Source organism: Schistocerca nitens, chromosome 5, assembly GCF_023898315.1.
Source record: "Schistocerca nitens isolate TAMUIC-IGC-003100 chromosome 5, iqSchNite1.1, whole genome shotgun sequence".
NCBI classification, from domain to species: Eukaryota; Metazoa; Arthropoda; class Insecta; order Orthoptera; family Acrididae; genus Schistocerca; species Schistocerca nitens.
Genome location: NC_064618.1, coordinates 564,057,314 through 564,077,584, shown reverse-complemented (window position 1 = coordinate 564,077,584; position 20,271 = coordinate 564,057,314). Strand labels below are relative to the sequence as shown.

At 38.1% G+C, this 20,271-nt stretch overlaps 1 protein-coding gene across 3 annotated transcripts in view; it reads right to left on the bottom strand.

Moving 5' to 3' along the window:
• Positions 1-20,271, bottom strand: part of LOC126259667 (ubiquitin carboxyl-terminal hydrolase 35) — a 120,336-nt gene that overhangs the window by 7,272 nt on the left and 92,793 nt on the right. For all 3 annotated transcript variants that reach the window (XM_049956607.1, XM_049956608.1, XM_049956609.1), the window contains exons 7-8: positions 12,260-12,450; positions 11,409-11,594 (exon numbers count right to left, since the gene is read on the bottom strand). In XM_049956607.1, coding sequence (XP_049812564.1) covers positions 11,409-11,594; positions 12,260-12,450 — 377 coding nt within the window. The remainder of the gene's footprint in view (positions 1-11,408; positions 11,595-12,259; positions 12,451-20,271) is intronic.

The window sequence follows — 20,271 nt, the reverse complement described above, 5'->3', positions numbered from 1 at the left end:
GCAAATGCAGTGACAATCTTACTTTCCTACCTGCTGACATACCTCTATAATACCATAGCTTCTAACCTGAATCATTGACATTTCTTGTTGTTGTTGTACTTGCAGATGATTTACATGTTCTTGGTACAAGATAAATATTTGCAAACTTGTTGTTTTAAGTATCAAAAATAAGTTAGAAAAGGGCAATTAGCAACAAAACTCAATCAGAGTTATGGGATAGGCATAGTGAGAAACTGAAAGAGAAATAAAGAAATGATGTTAAATTTTACAGTCAAAGATGGCAGCCAAGTTCGTCACAGTGAAAGTGCCTGAAAACTTCAACTTACATGGAACTAGATGAAGCATTGCGCTTATGGTTCCAGGTGAGGAAAGCAGAGGTTCCACATAAGGTCCAATGTTAACAGAGAAGGTAGGAGAGCTCTACGAAACTCTGATGACTGAAGAAAAATTTTTCAAGTCATCAGAATGGCAGACTCAGTTTAAAAAACACTACATGATTCTGGAAATTGCTCCTCAGGGCAAGGTTCTTAAATGGTTCAAATGGCTCTGAGCACTATGTGACTTAACTTCTGAGGTCATCAGTCGCCTAGAACTTAGAACTAATTAAACCTAACTAACCTAAGGACACCACACACATCCATGCCCGAGGCAGGATGCGAACCTGCGACCGTAGCGGTCGCTCGGCTCCAGACTGTAGCACCCAGAACCGCACGGCCACTCCGGCCGGCGGCAAGGTTCTTAGTACCAACAAAGATTCAGATGATGCATTTTGGGATGACTTCTTTAGTTACATGAAATAGAACTATTTTCTCCTGGGACATGTTAGGTGTGTGTGTGTGAAACTGTGCTGGACTGGAAGGGGATTCCTGCATGAATGTTATTCTCTCAGATGGAAGTACAAGTTCCTGAACACTGAAGCCACTCATTGGGGAAAAAACATGCACACATGTACAGGAATAATTAAGTTACCACTTTATTACATGCATCAGAAAGGAACCTGGATGGACAGGACTATCTACAGAGACTGGTTCTGGTCTATGTTTGCCTTTACTGTGCATCTCTATTTGGAAGGAAAAGATTTACCCTAAAGAGTTGTTGATTTAATTTACAATGGACCTCATCATCCTGCAGATGATGTGCTCATTTTGAATGGCATAATGATTTTTGTGAAGTATCTTTTACCTTGCGTTTGTCAGTCATGTACCAATGAACCACGGTGAGGTAACAGCTATGAAACAACATAAACGGTCAAATTTTAATGGAACAGATTGTGCAAGAAGATTCAGATATCATGGTTCAGGGCATCCCTGAATGTGTTCAATGTAATCCACAGTAGTTGCAAGACTTAGGACAACACGAAGATAGCAAAAATAGCTAACTTGTGGAAGAAAACTGCAAAACCATTTAATGAAACTGGAATTTGAGGTTAGAGTAGCAAATGATATCACTACACATTGGACTGCACTTGTGAAACAAACTTCAGGTTATGATGATTATGACAAAAACAGCTGTGAGTGATTAAATAGCTATCACTATGAATCAGGATTCGAGTGGCTTATGTGACACAGATATAACAAGAAGTGTTAAGTAGAGGAAACAAGACGGAGGAGGAACCTGTTATCACACACATTGAAGTACTGAAATGACTGACTATTATTAGAATACACAAGGCAAAGTTCATTTAATTATAGCGATGTTTTGACTCTCCAGTAAGTAAGGACTGTCATTAGGAAAATGTGAACGAAAAGCAGAAACAAAAGAAATTAGGCAATTACTTCCCAAAAATGAACTGAAAGCAAGTAATATGCAATGAAACAATGGAAACTCCAGGAAGGAATATCAACAATGTATGAAAAGACAAATTGCTACCCAGCATAAAGAAGACACATTAAGTTACAGACAGGCACAGTGTCTTTTAATTGTACCTGTCTGCAACTTACAGTGTCTTCTTATTGGTAAGTAGCAATCTGTTTTTTTGTACACTGTTAACATGCACTATAATTTGTTTTAAATTTCGTTTCAAAATAAGATGTCAGCTTATGAGAAGTGAGGCATAATTAATGTAGTGGACTTTCAAATGTGACACATAGCTTACTTTGTTAACACAGTAATTACTAGTCTTCACAAGAGAAAGAGAGAGAGAGAGAGAGAGAGAGTGAGATTTTGGATAAGGTGTGTTTCTTGGTTATTGTGTAGTTTCAAGTCTGCATTATCCTGGGTAACAGAATTTACTGCAATGGCATTATGATAACCTATTACACGTCACTTTTCCACATCATTCTGATGTTACAGTTCCACCAGAATAAAAAACCAAAGAGAATTATTTTTCATTTTTTTCTTGCATTTTATGTCACTCCAGAGACAATTTCTGCACTGGTGCTCATTATATTTTCTTGCCTTTTATCTCTCCAATTTACTTGCTGAAAGAATTTTTAAAGTACTAATTATTACTGTGTGTTTCCAAACCTGTACACCTACCAACCCTTTACCAGCTCTATCATTCAAATAGTATAAATAAATAACACAACGAAATACTTGCAGTGAGATCTTGGTCATTTCCCATAAGTCTAAACAGCTATAAAATCATAGTTCAGGTGCCGAGCTCATGAAAATCTTGACATGTAATGCATTTAGAGCTCCTATATCTCTTGTACATTTATATCAATAGTTTTAAGGACATGGCCTCTTGACAAAATTAAACCGAAACACTCAATGTCTGAAGGTTTCAGTGCATGCTGAAAATGACCAGCAGAAATAAATAAAACGAAAAACAGAAGCAATACACGCACCAAGAGCCAATTAAAATAATTTGTTATGTTATGATTAAATTAATTTTGAATATCGTAGCAATAGAAAAGAGCAGCATAGATACGAAAAACAGCATAAACAATAAGTAAGCATTTTATGTAGAACATTTAGATGACCGACCTAGCCATTTTCTTCAGGTGCTGCTAGTTTTCCCGTTATGTGTACCCACTGCCTGGACTACGATCAGACTGATCTATTGTTGCTCTCTCGCCATTACTTATAGCCGAGTTCGAATATCAACTTAAATTCTCTCAGCATTTCTCTCCCCAGGGGAATGTGATGGCCAGTGAGATTTTAATAAATTGAGTGCTGGACCGCAAGAATTACTTAAATTGAAATCTCCATTTCTATATCTGTTTATTAAGTTTCTGACATCCTTATTTCAATAGACCCCTTGATTAGGTGGTCCCAAAGACTTTGTGTTTGCACAATGACACTGGTCTCATACTATTTCATTTCATGATTATGTTCAAGGCACTGCTTGGTGACAGCTGATTTTCTTGCTTGTTTTAGTTGGGTATATTGTTGATGCTCCTGGCATCTTTCTTTGACTGTTCTGACAGTCTGCCCCCACATAAGACATGCCACATACCGTAGCAATAGAAAAGAGCAGCATAGATACGAAAAACAGCATAAACAATAAGTAAGCATTTTATGTAGAACATTTAGATGACCGACCTAGCCATTTTCTTCAGGTGCTGCTAGTTTTCCCGTTATGTGTACCCACTGCCTGGACTACGATCAGACTGATCTATTGTTGCTCTCTCGCCATTACTTATAGCCGAGTTCGAATATCAACTTAAATTCTCTCAGCATTTCTCTCCCCAGGGGAATGTGATGGCCAGTGAGATTTTAATAAATTGAGTGCTGGACCGCAAGAATTACTTAAATTGAAATCTCCATTTCTATATCTGTTTATTAAGTTTCTGACATCCTTATTTCAATAGACCCCTTGATTAGGTGGTCCCAAAGACTTTGTGTTTGCACAATGTCACTGGTCTCATACTATTTCATTTCACGATTATGTTCAAGGCACTGCTTGGTGACAGCTGATTTTCTTGCTTGTTTTAGTTGGGTATATTGTTGATGCTCCTGGCATCTTTCTTTGACTGTTCTGACAGTCTGCCCCCACATAAGACATGCCACATTTCCACTGGCATATGATACAAACTCGTTTTTCTGATACCTAGATCGAGTTTAACATTACAAAGAACTTTTTGTTTTGTTTTGGAAGTGAAATACACTGGATGCTATGTTTCCATAGGAGTCTATCGATCTTTCCAGATACTGGGCCGGCACAAGGTAGATAAGTGATTTTTGGCTTCTCTTTCTCGGTCTGTCTCAATCCCTTCCTCAGGTGTTCTTGATTTTGACTGCATCACCTGTTCCGTTTGATGATCTGAGTACCCTCTGCTTCAAAACACTTTTCATAGGTGTTTTAACTCTTTGGCAAGGCTATCCTTGACCAAAAGTGTTCAAGTTATATGGACCAGAGTCTTAAGCACCGAATTTCTGTGTACGGATGATGACGGCACGAGGTGTGGAGATAGGTTAGTGTGTGTAGATTTTCTATGTACACAGTGACCCAGGGATGCTTCCACTGTTCTCTTAACTAACATGTCGAGGAAAGGTAGTTGGCCCTTTTTTATACGTGCAGTCATGAGTTTTATATTATGATGGTCAGAGTTTAAATGTTCCAGAAACTCTTATAGCTTTTCCATTCCATGTGGTCACATCACAAACATGTTGCTTAAGTATGAAAGAAACACATTAATTTCAAATTGCCAGATTCTAATGTGTCTGCTTCAAAATGTTTGAAGTACATGCTCTCCATAACATATGATAACAGACTACCCACAACTGTGAATTCCATTCATTCGTAATATTTTCTGTCAAACAGGAAATAAGCTGCTGTCAAAATCAACAATATAGAGAAATTGAGACTGCTTTGATGCAAAACACCTTGTTATTTGTTTACTTGTTTACAAACCCAAACTAGTTTTGGCGACAAATATCACCATCATAAGTGGGTATTTTTAATCTTATTTATTTTATGCTATAGCATGTTTTTTAGAATTATTGTCACTGTTTGCAACATATTTTCTGTGATTTTTTTCTTTTGCCATCGCAAACAGTGACAATAATTCTCAAAAACATGCTATAACATACAATAAATGAGATTAAAAAAAAAAAAAACATTGGTGATGGTGATATTTGTTGCTGAAACTAGTTTGGGAAAATAAACAAGTAAACAAATAACAGGGTGTTTTGCATTAAGGCGCACTCAATTTCTGTAATTGTTGTTTTTCTATGCAAACACAGACCAAATAGATGAGTTCCAAGATAAAGTTATTGCTGTCAAAATGTATCTAGAAACTTCTGTGAAACAATCCTCAAACTTTTTTAATGATTAGCTGCAAAGCAATCAGAAAGAGGAACTCTTGGAAAGAGGGAAAATACATCAAAATTGACAATAATATCCATATCCTGGAGTCGCAATTGACTGAGGCAATGTACAAAATCAGTGGAGTTGTGGATGTGATGTTCACACTTCCCCACATGTTCAATGAGAATACATTTCAGGTACTTTGCCAGATGGTGGTATGTAGGTGTGTCAATTGCACCTAAGACTAAGAATGTCCTGTTTTCACAGAAGAGAAGTAAATCCAGAAGATTAAAGTCAGCCCGTGCATTGCACACTCTGATGTGAAGAATCGTTTAAGGCAACACAGCCTCAAACTTTCATGGAGTCGTATGCCCCGGCAATGAAACATCGTCTACAGGAGACTAGTGTTGGCATCCCTACTTTGACAACTGAGCAGGACACATCAACCTGCATCTGTAACAGTATGTGCAAATCTGCACCGCTAGTCCAACAACCAACTTTTCTACCAGTGAAATTATGATAATTGCAGAACCAAACATCAGAAAGTAAAACAGACACTTGTGACAGACAGGAGAGTAGCACCAACAAAACAGTTCTCTTAAAACTGCCTTACCATTGTCCCAAAATCCAGGGTAGGTTGTATTAATATGATGTAGATCTGCCCGCTGCCAACGGCAACACTACAGTCCTCATGGCACTGTATGGACTGCAATAAGCTGATTTTCGAGCCTTTGAATAACACTGCATACAGACAGATAGATGTCGACCCTGCAAGTAAAATCAAAAGGAAGGTGATGACTCTTCTTAAGAGTCTGGCTTGCCACGTAATTTCATTAAACAGCAGTGCCGCCATGATTATACGGCCTTCCCAGGGTACACAAGAAAGGAATTCCTCCAAGAATCTTAGTAACATTAGTGCACCTACATACCACCATCTGGCATGTTACACCTCATTTACAGTAATGGAGCCCAGTGTGTAGCTCATTGTGACAGCATATTCTGCAAAGAGTTTGGTGTTGCTCTCAGTGTGTCTATCAGGAATGTTAACACTGTGCAGCCTCTTGACAGATTTAAGTTGCCCTTCAAGTCCCTCCTCAGCTTTATGGATATAAAAGGTGATAATATTTCCAATAAATTTTCGAAACCTTTTAACAACAATATATACATGGTGACAATTACTGAACTATATGAAAAAAACGTAAATGAGTTACAAATTACAGCGTGAACACACTTAATTCAAGATGTAAACACCACTACAGATATTCGGATTTACATTATAACACGTTTGATATGCCTGCCATCATTGGCGATGATATGGTGCAGACGAATAGTGAAATACTGCATGACCCACTGAAGTGTCAGAAATTCAATTCTGTCTATGATCACCTGAATAGCTGTTTTCAGCTCAGCAATGGTTTTGAAGGTACTGCTGTACATCTTGCCTTTAATACAGCCCCACAAAAAGGAGTTGTATGTGTTCAGATCCGGAGAATATGGCGGCCAATTGAGGCCCATGCCAGTGGCCTATGGGTACCCCAGAGCCAGAATGTGGTCCTCAAAGTGCTCCTCCATGACATCAAACACTCTTGTGCTTCCATGGGGTCGGGCTCCATCTTCCATGAACCACATCTTGTCGAAATTGGGCTCACTTTGGATAATGGGGATGAAATCATCTTCCAAAATATTCATGTACCATTCGGTAAGTCACTGTGCCATCAAGGAATATCGCACGGATTATTCCGTGACTGGACATCACACACCACACTGTCACCTGTTGAGGGTAAAGGGACTTCTCGATTGCTAAATGTAGATTCTTAGTCTCCCAAATGTGCCAGTTTTGCTTATTGATGAACCCTTCCAAATGAAAGTGGGCTTTGTCGCTAAACCAAACCATACAGCACATACTAATACTCATTATATGCCCTGCGGCCAACTGTGCAGTTTGAATAGCTTAACACAAACCGTTTGTATGGTATGACAATTTTATTTCATATAGTTCAATAACTGTCACCCTGTACATTGTTTACCACAGGATGTGGTCCATTAATATTACTTATTTCTCTCATATTCAGTCATCTCAGGCGGCCTATGCACATGAGGTCTCTTTATGTTTGTGTGGTAATACTGCCCAGTGGACCAACAGAACTGTTGGAGTATAGGAAAGAGATTTAGGCTTCATGGAAGTTCCACAAGCAGTTAGGGAAGTAACTGTCTAGTCAGACAGAGCCCCACTTGCCTGGGTACACTTGATCATGTATGGTTGGTTCTCCGGTTAGCTGGAAATGTATCATATACCAGTCCCAACCTAGCATTGGCCGGATAAAGGAATGGAATGGATGGATGGTTTCTAAGGGTATAGATATCAATCCAATACTTGAAGGATCAAATCTACCCTTATGCTTCTTTGCTACAGCGCAGTGACATCGCTGATGTGGGTGCTCTGTCATCTAGAAGGGAGAAATTGATGCCTGGAGTTTGTTTGGCATGAAGGAGTGAGTGAGTTGAGCCTGAGCAAACCTGCAGGGCATGTCCCAGGTGCTCATACATCCAGCAATCAGACATAAAAGTGAAGTATTTTATGGAAAGATTACAGTCCACTAAGCTGGAGCATGCATGCAGGGCAGGCCCCAAGAGCTTGTGCTTCCTGCAATTGCATATAGATGTGAAGTATTTTGTGAAAGGATTACACAAAGTCATGGCAAGACCAATTTTAGCAAGTTGGTACACTTGCGGAAAATGCCATCACAGAAAAGTGGACCACAACAGGGACTAGAACCTACAAAATAAGAGTTGGTGTGGAAACAGCAATGGAGACTAAATAAAATGGAACGACAAATAGCTTGGAGAGAGATGATAAAAATGGTCAAGGCAAATCAAATGGTAAACAGCAAACACTGATAGTCTGATTTAATGCTAGTGTGTGACAAAGGGTAAAGACAAAGCCCTACATAAATTATCCCTGGTCTTCAGCAAAAACACTTGGAAAGCATTCAAGAACTGCACATTAAGTACAACATATACTACAGTGCAAAGATGTTTCAATAAATTTAATCTGTTTGGATTAACAGTCGTCATACAAGGCTTGTTGATACACAGCTGAATACAACAATGCGCATAATATCTGGCACAATCAGATCTACTCCAGTTTATTGGCTTCCACTGTTAACCAGTATAATGCCTCCTGCTCTACGCAGATGTACTGCCCTTATGAGAGAATTCCACAAGATCTCCAGGAATTCTAACCTACCCGTACATAGCGAGCTGCCACTTTTAAATCGCAACAGACTGAAACCACACCATCCAACTCTGTGAGATGCTGCTGACATGGTTGCTAAGGATTTCAAACCTCTTGAAGAATGGAAAGGTCGGTGGGAAGCAGTGACAGATGTGCACCTGCATAACATCTGCTCAGGTGCTAAACTTCCTACCACGCAAGACCTGGACTACTCTCAACAGAATCTGTACCGGCCATGGCCGATGCAGGGATGCTCTCTTTTAAGTGGAAGAAGCTGCCTGATCCAACCTGTGACTGCGGGGCTCCATACCAGACTGTTCACCACATTGTCAGTGAATGCAGGATTCGAGCCTATCACAGCGCCAACGAGGACTTCCTGCTAGCAACTCTAGATGCAATGCACTGGATTGAAGGACTGGATATTCAGTTGTAAAGACAAACTTATGTTTCTTGTGTGTCAATATGTACATAATATGTATATGTAATTTAATTTCATGATATGTCTATATTAGCCATACGCTACATAATAATAATGTAAAATTTCTTTAGCAGTGCATAGAAGAAGCAAGATCATCTGACAGTTGTAGAGTCAAAGAGAGCACTGAAATGATACTAAGTATGGAAAACTGGCTAGACAGTGAAGATGAGGTGGATTTACTGAAAAATGTGCAATAAGTGAAGATTTAGGTGAAGTGGGCAGTGGGAACATAGCCAGACAGGAGCAGCAGAAATGTCTATGGCAAATGATTCCAATTTAAATAGTTCTCATGGATAGCTCAAATGAGAGTGAACACAAATGTTTGGAAGATGAAGCTCATGACATTTTTTTATCATCACCAGTAACATGATCTGTGCCCAAGATGTCTCTTCTTGTACTGTGAGATGTTGTGTGTTTGGCATTTCAGGCATTTGGAAAGCTGGTTAATGGTTATATTGACAAAGCACAAGTATTGGTCTTAATTATTACAAGGCTTTACCCAATGCAGCAGCTCTGAAAATTGACTATCACAAACAGAGCTACAACTAACTCAGAAAAGGCTAGCTTAGTGATTCACCAATGACTTATTCATTTGATAATACAATAATTTTCATAACTATTAATTGTAATTACAAATACTTAGTCTGCAGACTTGTCAAATGAGATACAGAAAATGTGTTGCAACAGGTTTTAAATCCTAATCATTTGCATCTAACTGTGTCGGCTTTGTATGAGAACACATGAACTATCCTGAAAATAATAAATTGTCAAAATGCACCAGAAAACATGAAAACATAACCAGTAGGGAATCACAATTGCACTTAAGTACAGAATGCTTTAGTCAGCATTTCCCAATGTTCTATTTCTGCTTAATTTCCACCAAAATGACAAATGTAAGCCATTGTGTGTTGCGAGTCATCCCAGAAGTAGTGTACTGATTGGAATGTTGCTTGTACAGAGAGGTTTGTAGTTGACCTTGCAATGTAAAAATTATTTCAGATATTCCTGAAGTCCTTGCAGAAGCTAATCTCATAATTTACTATACTGGATTTATATTGGGGCCTATGAACCAGAAGGTTATTACCGGTGCAATGAAAAGTGAAATGAAAGAGCTATACAGGATTAATAGGAATTTCTCCTTGAAATACTATATGAACTGAGTTAAAGCACTTCCAAAAGAACCCAGAGCAGCAGCATGGGTGGACTGTGCAGCAGCTAAAGGAATAAAGGTCTTATCTGCAAGAACACTGAGATGGTCCATAAAACAGCAATTATCTGCTTTTCTGGTAGGTTAGAATTTAAAAACGGTTTCTGAATTTAATCTTGGTGTTGGATAACTTTTTGTTCTCTTAAAATTACAATTAAATATCTCCAATATTTCTGTAAGTTTACTGGTAACACAAACGAAATATAGTTCCTGTAAACTGTAGTTAAATTGTCTTAACGGCTAGGAAATACAGTTTGAAAACAGGACCTGCAGTTCTTTGAGAAACAATGATGTAGCACTACAAAATTTGGCAGACTACAAATAACACAGATGACGTGAAAATTACCAACCTACAGCTTCAAACAGAAGCTCCCCAAATTTTAATAAGCTTTTTGGCCTCATTATTTGAAAAGCTGCCATTTATTATTGTTAAGAGACGTCAGTTGATCTGCAAGTAAGAAGCTGCTTTTTAATCTAAATCAGTCTTCTGACACCATGAATTACTTTCACTGCACTTCATCTTCTCTCTCTCACTTCCAAATCTTATGCTGAAAACTGCTAACATACTCTCTGCTACAATCTGTTAACAAAGCAATGTAGTTTTCCCTTATGACAAAAATCTCAAACTTCAACAAACTTTAAAGCACAATGTCTTGTCAGATCTGTCATTACAGATAAAGTCATTTCTCAGCAAAGTGATTTTTTTGAGGAAACGGATCACTGATTTGGAAGGCACCAACAACTTTTAGATTTGTCACATCATGGTTTGAATATTGCTCCTCTGCATCATAAATTCTGTGTCAAATAGTGTGCCATTTTGATAAATTTTGAGGACTTCTGCAAATCTTACCGTCAGTTCTTCAGTCACCAATAGCAATAAAATTTCTCAATGAGAAGTGAGGCTGAAAATTAAATTCTTATCGAAGCCTTCCACAATAAACATGTTTTTAAATGTTTCAACAGTCTCATAAGATATGTGGAAGCTACAATATTATGTGTTTGGACCATTTTTGTATCTGTAAATCAATTTAACACTAAGCAGTATGTCCAAGGTGTGAGTCATTATTGAGTTTTTATTTGTTGTTTTCCCAACAACATTCTTAAACAAGTGCTCCAACATGCGACAGTAAATCCGTCTTGTTTTTATTTTCCACTCCTTGTCACGTAATATGTGAGAGTAATATGTTGTATGTATCATACCTGGTGGTAGTACAGTATATATAACTTACAAAAATATTACCTTCTGTTTAAATAAATCAAACATTTGAACACAATCACACAAAATCAGACTTACGTTAAAAATTCTGAACTGTCCTGCTGGTGACCTGGTAAAAAACCAGGCGGTCGGCATATGGCTAGCAAATCTGTTGGCGATAATGCTGGTCTTTTTGAATGAAGTAATAAAGCAAAAAGTGTCTGAAGCTTCCATATTAACTCTTGATTGTAATTTTTTTCTTTGGACAACAAGCCAAAACAAAACCTGGAAGTAAGTATAAATGCATCATTTATCTACTAAACTATATCTGATATTGAAACAACAAGAAAGAACACACTCTAGAAAAAAATTATTTCTATCACTGATTAATACTGCTAAAAGCACATGCACATAATGCATGCAATACAGCTGTAATGTGCATTGAAAAGGAGAGTATATCTGTTGATCCTTTCTCGTCACCACTAATAATAAGTAGTAGTTAACCCTAGTGACACATTTTTTGGGGGGAATTATGATCTAAAAGCTCTATCTTTTGAGCGGAATTATGATCTAATCTGTTATGATTTCTTTTTAAAAATTAAGCCGATAGGAACATTAACTGGGTTCAGTATTGCTGTTCATACAAATGATTTTAAGTTCATCCTCATACAATATTTTAAAAAATTTGGAAGCTACAGTTGTGAACAATTCAGAATACATAAATGTTGTTATCAGTGGCAACTGACATGACAAAAGTAATACAAATTTGGTAAAAGCTAAGTAATTTATTATCTCTTAAATATTCTACAACTGCTCAGTGTCTCTATGATTTCTCATATTATCATTTCAAGATATTTCCCAAATAGCCTAAATTTGCACTACTATGGTACCTTCTGTTAGCCTACTACATCTACATACTTCAAGATAAAAATAAAAGAAAAGACTCTTACCTGTTTGTCATGAAAAGTGCTTGCAGTATACTGTTCATGTAACAAGTGTTGCCAAGATTATAAAGACCAACACGTCCTGTTAGTTGATATATAGGAGCTACTTCAAGAGCAGGCATTAATCCATTTAAAGGTGACTTCCACTGTTTGATACTAAGCTGGGACCTACTAAATCTTCTGATTGTTGACAATTCCTAGAGCAATAAGAATCAATTTCATTTGTCAAAATCTTCACATATAATACTGTGCAGAGATGATAACCATTCTATTTAACAGCCTCAGTGTCTTAACACCTTCATTCCAGAACATGAATTACTAAGTTAGGTGGAAAATGTGTTCAATGTGTGCTCCAGTTTACTTCTCTGAATTATATTTCAGAACTGTGTGGTTTTTCTATCTGTTTAACAGTTTGAGTCCACAATTTTATGATATACTGTACACATGACCTGTGGGGCTAGTTAACTAAATTATTATGCTGGCATTCTGAAAGGTTCTAAAATGAGTCACTTGGTTTTCCAATAAGTCAGCTTTCGAGGTTACTTAGCATATTTATGATATGAGTCAGGAATTTTGACAGCAATGAAAATGAAATTGAGAGATGGTGAGGGGGATAGATATGTTGCCAGGTGAGTGGATGGTACATAGATACAGGAAGTTCCCAGTTGGATTCCAACCGATGAGAAAAGACTGAGACAATATTCATGCCGGAGGTGGAAATTTGACTATATAAAATACAAAGGGCAGCACTGGTGTGGATAGCTAAAAATGTCACATATTGGGAAGCCTGAATGAGGCTTTTATCTACCACGGATTTGAAATGGCTGGTGGTGGTGGTGGTGGTGGTGGTGGTGACAATAGCAATGATGAACAATGAAGTATTTCATATGTTCATTGCATCACTGAGATGGCAGTACTATCTGAGAGCCAAATATGATTTTTACAATAAAATGTTGTCATTAAGAATGTATTTGTAATTACATCTGTTATTAGATATTACTTGTGTGCAGTGTGTGATGAGCACAACAAAATAACTCAAAATGCAGATAGAACATATATGAAACAACTTTTCTTAACCCTTTGGTTGGTTTGCATACCACAGTGCTTTTCAAGGTGTGGTCTACTGAAGCTGTTATGTCCTTGCCTTCCTCCAACATTTGAAGGGATTTTCTCAGCTGATTATTGGGGGACCAACAATTTTACAAGAAACTACAGTGAAACTAGACATGTTTCACATGCACAAATCATTGTCAGAGATGGAGGAATAGACAGGTGACAAAAAAAAAACCTCAAAGGCTGGTCTTAGAATTGATTGTAGAAGTTTTGTTTTTGTAATTTGACACCCAACAAAAGTTACCGGTAATGTAAATTGGAAAGTTTCCTGTAACTTCAAAAGTAATTAATCACTACAGTGGACACTATAAAACAACTTTTGTTCATACTATTCACAAAATACCTAATTGAAATAATTAATCAGTTGTCCAACCCATCTGCTTTTTGTCCAGTTCAAGTAATATCGAATTCTTGTTTGGTTGTAACAATAATGGAACAGCATATCTATTTGTCTGTGTGATTAATTTCTCAAAAGAATGATTGGTCCACACGACTGAAATAATGGATGGGACCATTTCCATGAACAGGTTCTGGTAAACTTCTAGCCTATGTAGAGGGGGAAAAAACTTTTTTCCAAAATGTTTATTAGGGTGCAGGGTGCAGTTTTGATGCACTGGTTCTTATACCTTCAAATTTTCTAGTTCCAAACTTTCCGACTTTTAGATATGTATTCATCTTATCAAAGTTGCCATAAACACACTCACAGAAATTTTGCTTCAGAACAGCTAACAGTTACATTCGGTCATTTATACAACTGGAATCTTGATTTGTTATCAGAATGGTCACAACTCATAGTAAGTGATGGAAAGTCATCAAGTAAAACATAAGTGTTACCTGGTGTTCACCAAGGAAGTGTTATAGGCTCCCTAATGATTTTAAAAACAATCTGAGCAGCTCTCTTAATGTGCATTTTACACCTGTGCGACTTCCCATCCGCACTAGGTGCGAGCAGCCTTTGCACGAAGAGGCAAGGTGTACACGCACCGGTGCAAAATTACACACGTCTCTCAACTGTGCGCAAGGGGGTGCAAAAGTTTCCCCATACCAGATGAGGAGACACGTGCACAAGGGGGAAAGCACAGCCGCACATCGACTACCCACAAGGTTCACAGTTGTAAACGCACCTTTAGAGTGTTTGCACATGACGCCGTTATTTGTGATCTAGTAAAACCATCAAAAGATCAAAACCAATTGCAAAATGATTTACATAATATACCCACATGGTGTGAAAAGCAGCTGTTGACGCTAAATAATCAAAAGTGTGAGGTTATCCATATTATTACTAAAATGAATCGATTAAATTTTGGTTACATGATAAAGCACACAAATCTAAAGGCTGTCAATTCAACTGAATACCACGGGAATAAAATTAAGAACAATTTAAATTGAAATGATCATGCAGATAAAATTGTGGGGAAGGCAAACCAAAGACAAAATGAATTTTATCCGTAGTGGATGCTGTTTATCTCCATGGCTGTTCCTTTATAGGGTGTAGAAAAATTTCCGCTGTGACTGGTAGCGGAAATTTTTCTGCACCCTATAAACCAAAGACTGCATTTTATTGGGTGACCATTTAGAAGATGCAACATGTCTCCTTAGTAGACTGTCTACACTATACTTGTTCATCCTCTTCTGCAGCACTGCTACATGATATGGATTTGAAACAGATAAGACTGATACAGAACATCTAGAAAGTTTAATAATGGGCAGCTCATTTTGTATTATGGTAAAATAGGGGAGAGAGTGTCACAGATATTATACATGATTAGAGGTGTTAATCATTAAAATAAAGGTGTTTCTCATTGTGATGAGATGTTTTTATGAAATTTCAGTCTCCAACTTCCTCCTCTGAATGCAAAAAATATTTTGTTGATGCTCACTTACATAGGGAGAATGATAATTTTAATAAAATAAGAGACATCAGAGCTCACACAGATTTAAGTGTTCGTTTTTCCCTCATGGATCAGAGCAGGACAGCAGAGAAATAATCTAAAGGTGGTTATATGAACCTTCTGCCCGACACAAGTGTGATTGCAGAGTGTCTTGTAGATGTAGAGGTAAATTTATATGAATACTGAGCTAATCTGTAACCTGCTGAGCTCCAGGTGCAATGCAATAAAGTTTCACACTACAATAAGTTAGATTAAAACTCATATACAATTTGTTTGTTAAGATGAATGACTTTGCAGTTACTTAATGGTGTGCTTCTGGGTTTCTGCTGATATGTTGTTTCCATTTTATGCACTATATTTCAATGGCTGAACCAGTTATTTTCTTGAAGTGCTGCGAGTTGCGATGTTGTGTTTACTCGTTACCTGGATTCCAAGCAGGTTGTGGACTATTGTTGGTCTCACATTGCTATTAATAGGCGAGTTCAACTCACAGTGCCCACTACACTCTTTTAAGCTCTTTTGCGTTTCAGAGCCTGTAATGACATTCCTTAGAACTCATTCTTTCAATGTTTTGCAGCTCTAGTGGATGTGATGACGCAAAATCTTAATAAACTGAGAGCTGCACCCCAAGCACTGTTTAAACTGAAACCTCCATCCCTGTTTGTTAGATTTTTGGACATCTTTATTTCAAAGGATTTCTTAATTCCATTGCATTGCAGGCAGAAGATGTGCTTTGTTGATGTTGCACATTTTAGCAATTTTGACCAAGATAAACTGATGCTGCAGTGTTATTCTTTGGGATGCCAGTGTAGGAGTCTGCACAGAAACAGCTAAGCGAAAAATCCATGCAATATGCATTTTTCTTTATACATATGAAAGTCAACTTCAGAATTTCCCTTTGTTTGAGACTGCATGTATGAGATTCATGTGCCAATTTTAAGTTCTAAATTTGCATATTTTACTGTTCACATCGCTTCTGTATAATCTTTCTGTGACTATACCAATACCCATTTGTAATGTGATATATCATGAAATTTCGAACATTCATCAATTATTGGCTTTAAGTTAATTGTGCTCTTTTAAAAGATTTGAGAACAGCAGGCCTATCCTCGTTCAAAACAAACACACACTATTTTATTGTAAAACTATGTAAGAAATAGATTAATTTTGAGAATTTTCAGATGCTTACAGAACTATATTTTTGTAAGTTACCAATATGAATGTTTTGGATATGTAACTTATTTCATAGCAAATCAGTGCTTGTGATTAACAGTTCTGCCAAAGATTATATCACCTCTGAATTTCATTGTATATCAAGGCCAATAAATGTGTGTTTCTGACAATTTTCGGAAGCTACCACTGTCCTATGCACAACTTACAAGTAATTTGTAGTAAATTGGTATTTGTGATTTAGCTACTGTAGCAGATATTTTATTTTGCATACTGTGTTACATCTATGAAACTTCCTGGCAGATTAAAACTGTGTGCCGAACCGATACTTGAACTCGGGACCTTCGCTGAGTCTCGGTTCAGCACATAGTTTTAATCTGCCAGGAAGTTTCATATCAGCGCACACTCCGCTGCAGAGTGAAAATCTCATTCTGTGTTACATCTAGTTTTCCCTTAAAAAGGACTAGCCTTATATATTATCTGCAGTGATTGTAAATTAACTTTGCTAACAACTATAATTAACCTCAAAAAGTTTTGAAAAATTAGTAGCTTTTACCACAGGTTTTGGTGTTGTCTTAACACAGATCTCATTTTGTGTATTTGCCTCTATTCTTATAGAGAATTAGCAACTTTTTAGCTCAACAGATTAAAAGATAATCAGCAAGCATTACGTTATTCATTCACTGCCTTGTAATACATTGCACCAGCCAAAATGCAGCCCCACTGTGGTTGCTGCTATCCTACACTGGATGAGTGGGTTGACATTCATAAGCAGCTGGAAATAGTCTGACTACTGTCAAACAATTGGCAGCTGCTGTGAATTGGTGAGTTGGAAGAGCTCCCAAGCATCGTGTACCTGCGATACCGGTACGAGAGGTACCTCAAGTACTATCCTCTATGTGGATCCTGTGTCCTCTGCAGATAGTACAAGATCTGCCATTACTCGTCCACTTGACTGCAAGTGGCATTTTTATAATAGAGCTAAGAGGACTGAGGGTGTTGTACTGATCCCCCTAACCAACAAATATGACGTGCTGTCTATCACTGAAACTGAGCTGGTGGGACTTACTTCATCTGTTTTGAGGAAACCTGCTTTGTCCATGTCAAGAGGATGCCAACGTAAAAGGGTAGGGTCTATTACTCATCAGAATTTCAAATGTATGGTGAATGATGGTATCCCTTAGGGAAATGGCAGAGCAAAGGACATGGAAGGGCACCAGGCACACCCAGTGCATATGCCTAGGGCACTCACGCAATTTGTTGAAGAGGCTATTCCAGCAGCCATTGAGGGAATTACTTGGGTCATTCCAGCAACTGGCAGATAAGGTCAAGAAGACCAGCCTTATGCGTGAAATTTCAATGAACCTCACAATTTGCAGCATAGTCTCCAGAACTGAACACAGCCCTTTGTTCTGAGTTGAGTGGAAGGACTGAACCAGAGACTTCGAAGGTTCTGTGCCATCTAGGTTGTGGCTTCCTGGACATGTGCCATACGGTTGAGAACTGTAGGGTCCCTCTAAATATATCTGGTTTGCACTCCAATCAGAGGCTGCTACTCAGGTAGCTGACTGTGTGTGTGTGGGGGGGGGGGGGGGGGGGGGGGACCAGACAAGGGTGTTTTAGATTAGGTGACTCTCCATCCAATCCAGATAATGATAGCTGTAGGAAACCTATGATTATGAGTTAAGATTGAGAGAAATGCCTACCAGAAGTGAGAGTATGAAAATTCTTATGGTGAACTGCCAAAGTATTTGTAACAAAGTGCCAGAGTTTACAGCGCTCATGAAAATCACTGATGCTCACATATTACCAGGTACAGAAAGCTGGTTGACGCCTGAAATTGATAGCAGTGAGATTTTTGGGGAAATTTAAGTATATATCAAAAGGATAGGCAAATGGGAAATGGACTTGGTGTATTTGTCACAGTAGACAAGAAACTCAAACCCACCCCGATAGAAATTGAAGCTGCATGTGAGATTAATTGGACAAGACTCACAAGGAGTTGGCCCCAGCAGTGGGACTGGCCAAACCAATCAATTGAATAAATATAATGATCAAAGTCTTTTTAATAAACACTTAAAAACAAAAAGGATTACTGCACCTGATGAGAACTCACACCTCTAGCACGTGAAGCTACCCTATCCATTACACGACACAAACAAACTGATGCAACTTTTTTAATGCTGATGTGGGTCACACAACATTCCAAAACTTTTTTCATCAATTACTCACAAATGAGAGTCCACCAGGATGAATGGCTGCAGTGTGTGACCCCGAATCTTAACCTATACAGCTGCACATTTGTTTTCAAAAAGTTGATTCCACCATTGGGGACACCTCCGCGTCAGTATTATGGGCATAAAATAACTTGATCCTTCTATCGCCCACCAGACTCATCTCCTGATATATCCAAAAACTTTAGAGAAAATCTCAGTTAAGTTCACCAATCATACTGCAATCATCGGTGGACACTTTAACCATCTAACAATTAACTGGGAAAATTACAGTTTTGTTGGTGGTGGGCATGATAATATATTCTGTGAAACATTAATAAATACCTTCTCTGAACACTACCAAGAACAGAGAGTTATGAACCCCACTCATAATGGAAACATATTGGATCTAATGGCAACAAATAGACCTGACTTCTCTGTGGATGACCACACTGAAACTAATATCAATGACCACAACACAGTTGTGGCAACAATGAGTACCAAAGTATGAAGGAGCACTAAAATAAACAGATATATATATATATATGTCAGTAAACTAGATAAAAAATCAGTAGTGTCATATCTCAATGAGAAATTTGAAACTTTCAGCACAGGGCAGCAGCATGTAGAGGAACTATGGCTCAATTTAAAAAATATATTCTAAAGAAACAGAGATTACTGCATAATAGGTTCAAAACAAAGCATAGGGCTATAGATAGAGAGATGCTGAATGAAACGCATTTGGCACTCAAGAAAACAAAGAATGGTGCCTTCAATGACTACCGCAGCAGAATATTGTCAAATTATATTTCACAAAACCCAAAGAAATTATTATGGTCGTATGTGAAGGCTGTTAGTGGCATCAAAGTAAGTATAAAGTCACTCACGGACGAAACAGAAACTGAAACTGAAATTGAAAGTAGCAAAGCTGTAGTGACCCTTGCCATTTATGGAAGGGCATGTGTGTGTACGTCAAATATAGAGCTTGGAGTAAAGATGTGCATGATCGCAATTAGTTCATAAACATCAGGCCACATACCATGGGAAAATATTGCTCCACAGCTGCAAAGTCTGCCTGTTGGAGAGCATCTCTTTAGAGCAAGGAGTAACAAAGGAGTTCTGGTACCATGGCAGATCTCCAGCACCACGGAAGACAAACATGAAGTGTATACGCAATTGTTGTTATATACATACATAAAAAAAGTTTTGCGTCACCTCTGTTCTGAGAGTTCCGGAACCCGTACAAAAAAAACTGGAATAGAGATCAACATAAACATCATTTCCGCCCTTTTTATTGCTCATTAAAACCACACATTGCATATTGTACCACCATACAGCGAGACCTTCAGAGGTGGTGGTCCAGATTGCTGTACACACTGGTACCTCTAATACCTTGTAGCATGTCCTCTTGCATTGATGCATGCCTGCATTCGTTGTGGCGTACTATCCACAAGTTCCTCAAGGTACTGTTGGTCAAGATTGTCCCACCTATCAAAGGAGATTCAGCGTAGATCCCTCAGAGTAATTGGTGGGTCACATCGTCCATAAACAGCCATTTTCAATCCATCCCAGGCATGTTCGATAGGGTTCATGTCTGGAGAACCTGCTGGCCACTCTAGTCGAGCGATGT